The 11903-nt window shown below is 38.3% G+C and overlaps 8 protein-coding genes across 8 annotated transcripts in view; 5 read left to right on the top strand and 3 right to left on the bottom strand.

Annotated features, from left to right (window-relative positions):
• The window catches only part of EV154DRAFT_481112 (transcription initiation factor TFIID component TAF4 family-domain-containing protein), a gene marked incomplete at both ends in the record, with an annotated part of 2822 nt that extends 2792 nt beyond the window's left edge, over nt 1-30 (bottom strand). Inside the window, one exon of the mRNA XM_051598375.1 lies at nt 1-30. This exon is cut by the window's left edge and continues 766 nt beyond it. Coding sequence (XP_051458102.1) covers nt 1-30 — 30 coding nt within the window.
• Nucleotides 31-85: 55 nt separating this feature from the next.
• On the top strand, nt 86-474 carry EV154DRAFT_507501 (uncharacterized protein). Its single transcript, XM_051601429.1, has one exon. It carries the CDS (start codon nt 114-116, stop codon nt 336-338), a length of 225 nt encoding a protein of 74 aa, XP_051458101.1. The 5' UTR covers nt 86-113; the 3' UTR covers nt 339-474.
• Nucleotides 475-1246: 772 nt separating this feature from the next.
• On the top strand, nt 1247-2595 carry EV154DRAFT_420154 (uncharacterized protein; the record flags this gene model as incomplete). Its single annotated transcript, XM_051595943.1, has 5 exons — nt 1247-1380; nt 1437-1483; nt 1536-1716; nt 1852-2257; nt 2314-2595. Coding segments are annotated over 5 exons (1050 nt in total), but the record flags the coding sequence as incomplete, so codon positions are not given.
• Nucleotides 2511-5268, bottom strand: EV154DRAFT_219317 (uncharacterized protein). Its single transcript, XM_051594416.1, has 6 exons — nt 5135-5268; nt 4999-5065; nt 4729-4946; nt 3653-4673; nt 3326-3574; nt 2511-3262 (listed from the first exon to the last, which is right to left on the bottom strand). Exons 1-6 carry the CDS (start codon nt 5254-5256, stop codon nt 2723-2725), a joined length of 2217 nt encoding a protein of 738 aa, XP_051458099.1. The 5' UTR covers nt 5257-5268; the 3' UTR covers nt 2511-2722.
• Nucleotides 5269-5438: 170 nt separating this feature from the next.
• Nucleotides 5439-7635, top strand: EV154DRAFT_481109 (tubulin-tyrosine ligase family-domain-containing protein; the record flags this gene model as incomplete). Its single annotated transcript, XM_051598374.1, has 6 exons — nt 5439-5513; nt 5578-5617; nt 5671-5755; nt 5813-6955; nt 7019-7103; nt 7165-7635. The coding sequence occupies 6 exons, from the start codon at nt 5439-5441 to the stop codon at nt 7633-7635; spliced, it is 1899 nt and encodes a 632-aa protein (XP_051458098.1).
• A 286-nt stretch (nt 7636-7921) lies between these two features.
• EV154DRAFT_507496 (uncharacterized protein) lies at nt 7922-8965 on the bottom strand. Its single transcript, XM_051601428.1, has one exon. The coding sequence runs from the start codon at nt 8774-8776 to the stop codon at nt 7970-7972; it is 807 nt and encodes a 268-aa protein (XP_051458097.1). The 5' UTR covers nt 8777-8965; the 3' UTR covers nt 7922-7969.
• A 360-nt stretch (nt 8966-9325) lies between these two features.
• Nucleotides 9326-10409, top strand: EV154DRAFT_481107 (uncharacterized protein; the record flags this gene model as incomplete). The annotated part of the gene is made up of 3 exons (XM_051598373.1): nt 9326-9374; nt 9799-9903; nt 10177-10409. 3 exons carry the CDS (start codon nt 9326-9328, stop codon nt 10407-10409), a joined length of 387 nt encoding a protein of 128 aa, XP_051458096.1.
• A 331-nt stretch (nt 10410-10740) lies between these two features.
• On the top strand, nt 10741-11274 carry EV154DRAFT_481106 (uncharacterized protein; the record flags this gene model as incomplete). The annotated part of the gene is made up of 3 exons (XM_051598372.1): nt 10741-10907; nt 11028-11155; nt 11213-11274. 3 exons carry the CDS (start codon nt 10741-10743, stop codon nt 11272-11274), a joined length of 357 nt encoding a protein of 118 aa, XP_051458095.1.
• Between the last annotated feature and the right edge of the window lie 629 nt (nt 11275-11903).

The raw sequence follows: 11903 nt of genomic DNA, 5'->3' as shown, positions 1-11903 counted from the left end.
TTGATCTTTTGAGTCTTTCTTTTCACTCATTTTTGTGTAAGAAAAAAAACAGGTGCAACTTTTGTAAGGCTAAATTATACGCGCACCATACTAAGGGATTCACAGTCCCATTCATGAAGAATCATTTTACCATCCGCGCAGATATAAAAATCCCTTTTTTGCTTTGTTTTCTCTCCACTTTGGGGTCTGGGAGAGAGTTTCTTTGGAATAAGTCTTTGTCGTCTGCCCTAGTTTGCACAAGTATTACGAACAAGTACATCGTGTCTCAGCGTAAAGTTAGAAGTAGGGATGAGAGTATTCTGGGAAATAAATCAACGGCAGCATTCAAAAACCTCTAGTTTTTGGGATAAGAAGTACTCTCACCTTTGCGTTAGTTAGTCTTGTCAGTATCAAAATGTCATTTGAACTAGTGATTGCAGCTAGAAACAGGAAGAGATTCTAGAATCCACCTCCAATTAATAGAATAAACTTCCCATAAATAATCACATTACATAATAATCATAAAATACTCATAAACTGATCAAATTGACAACAGCAAGTATCCATGAAATGATCAAACGGAAACAAGATTGCAAGGCGTCCTCTGCTTTGAAATTGGCTGTGTTTGGTGTCCAATGTATAAAAGATAAGCTGATCTTCATTAAAACTACCTTCGAATCCAAACTTCGAAATTATCAAATCATGGACCTTAAAAGTCCGATTTTTACACGTACTTTTTATATTTTCTGATGGAGAAATCTAACTTATCACAGGAAAATGGTTTTAACGGGATAAATTTGATAGATTTTTACAAGTTATTGCACTGTAAAACACCTCCCGAACATCTTTGAGTCTCCCCACTGTAAATGCTAAAATTTTATGGAGAAAACTTTTATGAAGAAGACAATAGAAATGGATTTTAGATACACGTTGAATTCGTGGAGATACTTTTGTTTTCAGGCCAGTCACGGGGGGCAGCAGAAAAATGAAAACTCCGGCCAGAATTTTAAGCTGAAATCCATTTTTGGGGGAGTTTCCCCACAATTGAACTACGAGAGGGCAACTGTGTTTCCCTTCAACACATACAAAAAGGTATCATGCCAGAGTCACAGCCTAGAAGAAGGTATTTGGCTGGTGTTTTAGCTCTACTGGCAGTTGTTCTGATATGGGTTGGCTCGTCTTTTGTGATGAATGTAAAAAGTAGATTACCCCTTCCATCACACGATTGAGATTATCTAAACCCATTCATTTTATTTTTATAAAAAAAAAGAGCATCTTTGCGGATCTGAAATACAACAAACCGTTTTTAATCACCTATGTAAATACAGCAACGTTCTCATTATACTTGATACCGCTGTTATGGTCTTGTACGCGCAAATCGAAAGCGTTTTCACCGGAGGAGTAGGTGTCAAAAAAGTAAAAAATCCATAGGACAAAAAAGTTAATCTTCTCTGCAGTGTTATCTTGGAAACAGAAGTCAGGTTACTGGGCAACGAAGATGTAAGTTTTTTGTTATCAGTTTGTGTTACCTGAATTACTGATGCTTGAAAAGGTAGAGGACGCTATATTACAAACAGAATCAGCAGATGTTTCAAAGTTAACAACAAAGGAAACCGTCAAATTGAGTTTGGCGTTTTGTTTCCTTTGGTTTTTTGCGAATTATACGACCAATGCAAGTTTAGCTTATACAAGTGTAGCCAGTAGTACAATCTTGTCCTCTATGTCGGGCATATTTACGTTGGGAATTGGCGCAATGTGCGGTGTGGAAACGCTTAGTATTCCTAAGGTCATTTCGGTATGTTTAAGGTAAATTTGGGAGACAACAAAAATATAATTGTGTGTGTGTGTGTGTGTTCAAGGTTTAAAGATTAGTTTCTCTGGGATTATATTTGTGTCTTATTCCGACCAAATGACAAAACCTGATACAAACGACTTTACCATTCCTGCTCCACTCATTGGTGATCTATTGGCTCTTTGTGGTGCGATTTTTTACGGTTGCTATACAACTTTATTGAAGGTTAAAATCGTGGACGAATCGCGCATCGATATGCCCTTGTTCTTTGGCTTTGTTGGAGCTTTCAATGTATTGTTTATGTGGCCCTTCTTTATCGTCTTGCATTACACGGGCCTTGAAAAATTCGAATTGCCCTTTTCGCCATCTATCTGGGTCATGATCTTGTTGAATGCATTTATCGGCACCTTTCTCTCAGATTATCTATGGTTGCTTTCCATGTTGATGACCTCTCCTTTGGTCGTCACACTTGGTATATCTCTTACTGTAAGTGTACCCCTTTTTAAAAGAGGATATCAACCCGAGTAACGTTTTTATAACAGATACCACTTGCATTGGTTGGTGATGTTGTTTTTAAACATTTCATGCCTGGCCTTCAATACGCGATTGGTGCCACGTTGGTCGTTGCAGGATTTTTCGTGGTGAATATAGCTACGTTATCCGACGTTGATGAAAAGGAATTGATCCATCAGCGTGAAATAATAGGAGAAGATGAAGATGATCTTGATGTAGACGAGACACGTAGAAGAATGGCAAGAGCTTTAAGTATCTCCAACCCTAATAGAAGAGCAAGTAATGCTTCAGGATTAAGTGCTCATCCTTAACAACAAAAAGTAAACGAAAAATCTCCCAAAGATCGCCCTTTCTTGTAGATACTTAATAAAAAGCATGTTCCGTAGTTTATTGAATATTTAAAAAAAGCTAATTTATACAAGGTAAGCAGATAGGTATTTAATGTTTGTATGGTCGCTCATCATCCAAATCATCGTCTTCTCTCTCTCTCTTAAGTGAAATTCTCTCTTCATCATCCGACATATCATACTCATCTTCATCGTATGAATCCGGCATGTCGTCATCATCATCAGAACCCAATATTTCATCCATATCTTCGCCTAAGACAGCATCCATATCTGCACGAAATAGCTCATCCTCTTCTAAATCATCCAAATCCTGGTCTTCCTCAGGCTGTTTTGGTATTGAAGGAGCCTTTCCATTTGTCTTTTCCACGTTTTTTTCGTCTTCGTCATCCTCTTCGTCATCGCTTCCTAACGCTTCATCCACTTCATCATCCTCCCAGTCAAACTCGATTTCTAAAAGCGTAGATTCTGGATCCTCTATTTCAGGCTCGGGTGGTGTGACATCAGCCATTGGTAATAAATATTCTGTCTCATTCAATCGTTCCCAATTCCAAACCGAGTCGGTGATCCATGCAGGTGTCACGATTTTGATATTTCCATGTTTCCTTGCTGTCAAAGCTTTATCTGTACCAGGCTGTTTCATGTATGAGTTTCATTCCATTAAAGAAGAAAGTAAAAAAAAAAAAAAAAAACTTACATTAGCAGCAATTAAATGGGTCACTTTTCCTGTTAATTCATGAAAGCAATTCGCTCCAAAGGAAGTCGCCATACGCCAAATCCAAGAATCTTCAGGCCGTGTCTGATGAAGTGGGATGATGCCAGAAAAAACCACGTTCACATCTCGTAAAACTTTTCGCTTTAACGAGTTTAAAATAATGGCCACGTCAGGTTTTTGGTTACGCTTCAAGAGGTCGTTAAAGTATATATTATGTACATCGAATAATGTCTATTGAAGAAAGGGGTCAGTCTGCGTTTTTTTTTTTTTTTTTTTTACTTTAAACAACATATATGCGCCTAGCTTTACCTTTCGTATGACACGAAGAGTATCATCGGCATCATGTGTGTTTGGCAAATGGGTGTCCTTTTGAATCCTTGCAGGAACTTTAAACACGGCATCATCTTTTGGAGGTGGATATTTAGGTGCGTTCTCTTCATCATCCTCTGTATCTGAATAAATATCCGCACTTTCTCCATCATGGTTCTTTTCCGATGAACTATCCGTATCCTCTATACTGTTTGTGCCCACACTTTGGCTGCCTTCCTCCTCTTTTACTGCTGGGACGTCGTCTTTATCCTCTTTATCCTTCTCGGCGTGAGCTGTAATGTTATTATCATCGTTCAGCCTTATCGATGATTCGTCTACCTCCACTTTAACCTTTGGTTCTGCATTATGATGTGTCTCTTCTTTATGATTTGCCTGCACAATGTGATTTGGATCCTCATTGTGCTTTGGTTCTTCGTTATGATTTGACTCATCCTCATGATTTGGTTCCTCTTTAATATGGAGGTCTTCTTGATGATGGATTGACGTTTCTTTGTGGATTGGCTCTTCCTTGATGTTTAACCCATTTTCGTGATTTGCCTCATCCTTGTGATCTGGGTCCTCTCGATCATTTGCAGCATTCTTCTCGTCGCTGGTATTCGTGTGTGGTGCGGTAGAAGACTGTTTATGTACAATTGTTTTGGAGAGAGATTCAGCGGATGGTATAATGTCCTTTTTGGGTTGAGCAAAAGGCGAATTGATGTCACCGATACCAATAAAGTACTCGTAAGGTTTGATCTGGATAAGGTTACGAGAGTAATCCCAGACATCTCCACGATCATCGAGTACAACAACCTTGGATGTATCTGAAGGGAACAAGCGTTCGAGTCTCTTTTTTGTCATACTACCATTTTCATCACGAGATAGGATTCTGTCCTGGAAAAGAGTACCATCAGGGTCAATTTCTCTCACAACGGCTTCAGCATAGGAACGTGTGCCCATCGTGTAGATATGCATTTCGTATTTTTTAGACACATCTTTGAGGAATTCAGATAGTCCTGGTCTAATTTCACTTGTGTTAGTGCTCTGTGTGTCTAGAATGGTACTTGTGGGTATACCTTAATTTAATGGAGTAAATTAACGGACTACCGTCCAAGGTGAATTGCCTGATATCTTTGACAGACTGGCTATCTGTTTCTTTTCGTTCTTTGACCCAGTCAGCAATTGAAGGTTCCCATGTTGCATGTAAAATAGTCTGATCCAGATCGACGATTAAAGAAAGCTTTCTTGCCTCTAATAATCTTTTTGCATCCTGTTGTTCCAGACGTTTTGCCTCCTACTCTAAAAGGTTAAACAACGGAGCATTCGTTTCGAAGGGTTGTGCTTACGTTTAAGCTGACAGTGATGCCAGTGTCTTTGTGTGTCATTTTAATTTGATCGACTTGTGATTCTTCCCTACATAAACTCTCACGTTAGGTATTTTTTATTTTTTTATTAAATAAAGGGGAAAAAAAAGTAATTTACTCGTCTTGAATGACGTTGCCGCAAACAGCACATAAACCGCCAAACTTGACTTCGTGTAAGCAATAATCACAGGAAGCGTTTGTGCATTTTCCACCGTCTAAATTTTCGTGTTGGCAAGACATCTTTAAAGGAAGCGTGTTTAAATAAGAAACATTTTTTCTCCTCTCTCCTTTTGATCATGTTTTTATGGGAACCTTTTTTAACAGTCACTCTTTGAAACAAGGAAAAATAAAATATAAAAAAATGCATTTTTTTTTTTATTTGGGTAAAGTTTTTTGACAGCACATACTTTTTATACATAACAATGTCAACCGCTTTTGACGCTTTCGTAACTGTACACCAGTACCAATTGGCCTCTATTCCCGAAGAATTATGGCAGGTAATATAAGCACTCTTTTGCTTCAAAAAAAAAAGGACGGTTTTTAACCGTGGTTTCTTTGTAGCCTCTCTTTATGAAACTCGGCGAAGACTACTTGGACGCAGGTAAGCTAACCACTGAAAGAGCTTTTCAACAAGCGTTAAAACATAAAGGACAGGTAATTATGCTGAACTTCATCACGGTGATCCCATGGACGGCTATTCTCTCCACGTCAAAGCCGATAAAACCTTGAAAAAGCACAGGTATGCAAAAGTAAAGTATATTTTGACATTGGCAAGAAACTAATGTTCATTATAAAGTGACATCTTTCTCATTGATCATGCTTGGACCACTTCTCCCGAAGAAGCCAAGAAAGAGTTGCGTGCAAATCTTACTTTGATGGACCGTCTTGAGAATTTAATGGATATAGAACCTTTGGAAGCGCCTGTAGACTCGGAAGGCGAAGACTCTGATGGAGATGACGAACCCAGTGAAGAATTGATTGAACTCGTTGCTTCTCAGGCCAATGTATCTGTCAAGGAGGCTGAAAAGGCTCTTAGAGCTGAGAATAATGAACTGGTCAATGCCATTATGCGTTTAACCATGAGTGCTGAAGATCAAGCTGAATCTGACCGTTTAGATGACTTGGTCATGACCCAAATCTTATCTAGTGGTAAACCTCAAGAGAAGGAGGAAAAGGAAAAGGAAACTAGACGTGAGAGAAGAGAGGCTAGAGAAAAGGAATGGTTGGATCAACGCGTAGATACCATCTATAACAGAATGTGGTCTTATATTCAAACTTATTCTTACTCCATCCTTAAAACCGATGGTCAACCCACTGCTCAAACTGCTTGGTATATCACTGACGAGGTAGGATCTGCTATCTGTCATTCCTCTGACCCTAATGTAGTCGTCTTGCCCTTTATCTTTTCTCGTGGCTCCTCAGGTATGATCCCTTACAGTGTCTTTTTCCCCGTCAAGGATATTCCTGCTGGTGAAATTATCACCTGTGATCTTGTGCCCAAGAATCTCGAGCGCGACTCTGATAAGCTCGCTTACCTATTTGCCTTTGAAGACCGTGTTCTTTTGGACAGCGAGATCCAGACCAAGCGTGATCAATTAACTAAGCTCTATAGTGCTAGACAAGCAGAGTTAAAGAACAAGACATTTACACCACCTGCAGGAAAAATCTTGTCTTCCCAAGAAGCTTTAGAAGCCCTTAAAAAGGACGGCGAAAGCGTCTCCAAGAAGGACACTATTACTGTCTGCACGGATACTAGTTTTGTTCAACAATTTTTGAAATTGGACAATGTCAAGTTTACCAATAATCCTGCTTCAGCTGATATCGTTTGGACCAGTCAGGATTTCCAAGGTTGGGACTCTCTTGAACCCCATCAAACTGTGAATCAATTTCCCAATGAGAAATGTATTACATTCAAGCACAACATGGCTGAATTAATCCAGTAAGTTATCACTAAATCATAATAACTTGAATAATTTTATCACTGATACAAAAAAAAAAAAAGAAAAACCTATGGTGCTCCCGACTGGTATATGCCTACATATAACATCATGACCCAATTAAGTGAATTTGTTGGGGATTATCTTAATGTAAACAATCCATTTGTAAACATTTATTGTTTCTTCACTAATAATTTCAACTTTTTATTAGACTGAAGATGAACAAAAGACAAACCTTTGGATTACTAAGCCTTGGAACATGGCTCGTGGTTTGGGTCTTGATATCACTGGTAACCTCTCTGAAATTATCCGTCAACACGATAATCCTATCCCCAAGATCGCTCAACGTTACTTGTTATCCCCTTGTCTTTATAAGGGCAAGAAATTCGATTTACGTTACATTGTACTTGTACGTCGTACAGACCCCCACTTGGTTGCATGCGTTTACAATATGTTCTGGACCCGTTTGGCCAACAAGAAATACAACTTGGAAGATTTGAATGATTACGAGTGTCAATTTACCGTGATGAATTACTCCAAGTATGAAATGACTCAGTTGGATTACAAGAGCTTTATTCATAATATGGAAAAGGAACATGATATCAAGTGGGACACTGTTCAGAAGGATATCAACAATGCTATGAAGAGTAAGTGTGCTTACAAAGATGATGGGAAGGATTAAAACTTAAATTGATTATGTAAAATCTAGATGTACTGGCTGCTGCCGCATGCACACCTCAGCCTTTAGGTTTGGCAGGAAGAGATACAACTAAATTTGACGCTTTCAGTATGTATGGTTTCGACATTATGTTGACGGATGATTTCAAACCTATTGTGGTCGAAACCAACTTTTCACCTGATTGCACAAGAGCCTGTCAATACGATCCTGAATTTGTCAATAACATCTTTTCGCTCATTGATGGTCGATTCGGTACCACTGAAAAGGGTTTAGCAGCATTCACAACACTGTAAGATTTTTTTTTTTATTTAATAAAAGAGAATATAAAAAAAAAAAGTTAGCTCTCTGAGGATTGCGGTAAGGCGACGGCGACGGCCATAGCTTTTGCCTGCTTCCTCTTTAAATCTTGTTGAATATTCTCAATGTCCTTGGAGACGATGTTCTTGACGCCAGATTCGATAAGCGACCTAACGATATCAGATATACAAACAGAATCCTTCAACTGTTTGTGTACAAATGCAAGATGTTCAGGCTCTAAAGAACGATACATAGCATATGTTCTTGGATCTTCGGCTATTGGGTGGTTGTGTTCTCCAATACTCTTGCGAACAGTCCAGAAATCGCCCTTCTTCTCGTAACGCGCATAAATCAAGCAGGAACATCCATTCTTTAATGATTTTCGGATTCTTGTCTTGACCATAGGCTTATCGGGTGATGTGGCCTTCTTCGTATTTTTACGATAATAACCTCCGTGCTTACAAATCAGGTAGACTTTGGTCTTATCGGATTTACTGGTGGTAAGCGCTACATTGTATTTCTTGCCGTACTCTAATGCAGTGGAACGAAGTGAGGCCAAACTGTTGAATACCTGTCCAGTGGGGAAGGTTTCATAAAATTCAACTAAGATTGGACTATTTCTATCCATTTCAATAACGGGTTTTGGGAGATCGGCCTTTATCTCTGGTGTTGGTAACGGAATTGCTATTGCAGGTGCAGGTACCAAAGGTTGACTATTCACATCGATTAGAGTCTGTTGTACAAAGCCTGTCATTTTGTTATTATAACTAGCCATATGGCGTTGCAGAACGGTCTCAATTTCATTGGTAATGGGTTGGCTATTTGTGGGCCCAGTTTTTTCAGTCATTTTGTAAGAGAAGGGAGAAAAAACATAACAAACATGACCCTATGCGCACCCTGGCAAAAAGGGCTGTGTGTGAATATATTTATGAGCCTGGCCGACAAGTCCGGAGATACTCCGATCACAAATATAAATCTGATTGGCTAATTCAAACGACAAGATATGCGCAAAATGCGTACGGATATAAAAACCCGCATAGTACGTTGAATTGTACTAACAGATACTAGCTACAATGCATTAATAAGTACTCTAAGAAAGTGCAATTTAAAATTGGGTGACACAAAGGCTTTGATTTTAAACATAAATGATCGTATTTCTACCTATCATGGAGACTAAGCTCATTAAATCATAAATGACAAACAAACCAAGTCATCCTATAATAAATTAACTAATTGCATTTGATGTAAAAAATAGAACACACTGTCACAAGATGGAACCAAACCATATTCGTTAACTAAATGACAAGTCCAAATACAGAGATTTTGTCAAACTATATTTTCTCCCTTTTTCTCTCATATCCTATAATACACCAAGTATAATATTTCGACCGACTCTATGAAAAGACCAGACCCTCACGATGAGGAGAGAAGAGAGCATGAATTAAGTGAGTTGATTGCACATTATCTTATATAACAAAGGCTGACGCCCTTTTTGTTTACCAGGAAAAATACAGGAATAAAGGCTGACACTCCTTTTTGTTTACCAGGAAAAGGACAGCAATATATGGGAGGCACATTTAGATTGAACCCCAACTCTGTATGTTCACTCTATCCATTACGTCAGGATATATGCCAGATAGAATCACTTACAATTTTTTTGGGCTAATGACAATTATATTAATCTATCTGTTGACCCCCAAAATCAAATGATGAAAGCAAGGTTCAGCGAGGCGTTTGTAAATTGACATTTAAATAGAAGTTTAGCAACAACAGTTTCCTTTCTCAAATCTCCCGGAATCAAAGTTTGTCAAAACACTTACGCAGCAAAAAATCCAAAGTCTATTTATGTCAATAATAGCATATATATAGCCACTCTGCTAAACGAAGAAAAGAAGGAATCGATTTTGATGCGCTCTGATTTAAATCAAGACAGACAGTTCTATGTTAAAGGAAGACTTGCATTGTATGCCATAGGTTAATTATATTACTTTAAAGTTATGTTATTCTCGACAAGATCCAAGTCGATAGAGATTTACCCAAATAGTAATCAAGATAATATATTGCCCTGATTTTACATACTGGAGCACAAGGATTCATACCTTGGAAAGTGTACGTATTATGCTCTTAAAACTTTCAAAAAGCCATTATCAAAAAAAAAAAAAATTCAGGCGGGCCATTCAAATGATCACTTTAAGTGGCAGTCAAAAGGCATGGATCCGAAAAAAAAAAAAAAAAGAAAAAAAAAAGAAGCACATAAGCTTGGAAATACGCTTGATGATTTAATTCTTCAGCTTATAGCAGAAGAAACCAACACGATACATATATTCCAAAAATGGGAGAGATTCTCCAACAAGAACGGAAAACATAATTATAGTATGGACGATTTTCGCTCATCACTGTCATCAAAGCAGATACCAACAGTTGTGATTCTGATTGTCAAAGCAAAAATTGAAGCCAAATGCTTAGGAGCAATGAGGTAGAGCGCATGTCAGCAGAAGACATACCCTCGTCTGGTATGTGGCTACATAGCAAAGCCCAAGCACTAAAAAACCAAGAAAGCTGTCGATTGAACATCTGATAAATAATCACATGGATATATTGAAACATCATTATAAGGAACACCAGCTGTTGGAAATAAACCAGAGCCAATAAGCGATGAAGATGAAGCTAATTTCAATGAACTTAATGATTTTACCGAACCTGAAGACATAGTCAGAACAATGGGAAAAACACTTAAAAATGAATTGAGTCACTAGAAAACCCCGTTTAGACACTTACCATAAGAAGCACTATTCTAACACAAGAAAAGATATGTTCTCTTATCATGGTTGGAAGCGAGGTTCAATTCTTTCATTTGTCGGTAACTGGTCTGGAAAAGGATCATATACCCGTGGGCATACACGACGAAACACAAAACTGATTCTGAATCGATTCAATTCTGTCACTGTTAATCATGTCGCTGTAGTAGATAAGTTTAAGTAGACCATCACTTGTAGCTCAAGTTTTGAAGTCGCCACAAAACAAGCCGTGACAGTTGGAGAAAATAAAGTGAAAATAATTAAAGAAGCTATTACATGCACCAATCTTAATTACCCAAGAAGACTGTCGCCAACAAGACGTACGACAGTAAATCGAGACATAAATGGTGTAACCAACATCGCACTCATTGGCTGTTCTTGTGTGGTCTCAGAAAGCTCTTTCGAAGAGATCCTTTTAACGCAAACAAGTAAGTGTAGTCTTTCTTAATGAACAGTAAATTTTGATTAAAAATAACCCATGACAGGTACAACTTGTCACACCATTATCAATGCGACATTGGAATCCCCGGTTGCTTCGGAGACTTAATATCATGGATGTTCCTCCACCTATTTTTGGCGCTCTCCCTTCTTTCGACGGCAAATCCGTTTAGCCGGACAGTGTAGAAAATTACCATTTTTCGGGTTCATGCAAAAATCACTGGTAATCCCCGGCTTACATGTTACAAATATGCATCTGAGAGCATTTGGTTGCCGCTTGACCTTTTCTCAGGCATTCTCCGAGTTTCTTTCTGTTTGTCTTTCCCAGCTATCCTGTTTTAGCTTGAAGATACCCCTCTCCCCCACATGTGTGTGTTTAAACAACTTTATGATAAATTAAACTTTTTTCCAGTACAAGCAAATATTTAAGCACATAGGACAATTTATTATTTTCTGCCGTATTTTCTGGACCAAAAAAACAATGACTGGTTTATAATGAAATTTAATCGTAAATGGCTGAAATGTTTAACGAACAATATCCCACCCCTTACTTTTTTTTCCACAGCATAAGGGGGAGAGCAGAAAATCTTTATATAACACGCTTCTCTCCTTCATCCCCCCCTTTTTTTTTCTTTTCAATTCTTCAGCCATGGTCTCCTCAAGAAATTGTCTTGGTTTAATCTCAGTTGCATGTGCTACTTTACTGGCAATGCATGGTACTGTATTAGCGGCAGCTAT

This window comes from Mucor mucedo, assembly GCF_025094135.1.
Source record: "Mucor mucedo strain NRRL 3635 chromosome Unknown EV154scaffold_41, whole genome shotgun sequence".
NCBI lineage: Eukaryota > Fungi > Mucoromycota > Mucoromycetes > Mucorales > Mucoraceae > Mucor > Mucor mucedo.
This window is presented reverse-complemented; position numbering and strand designations above follow the sequence as displayed.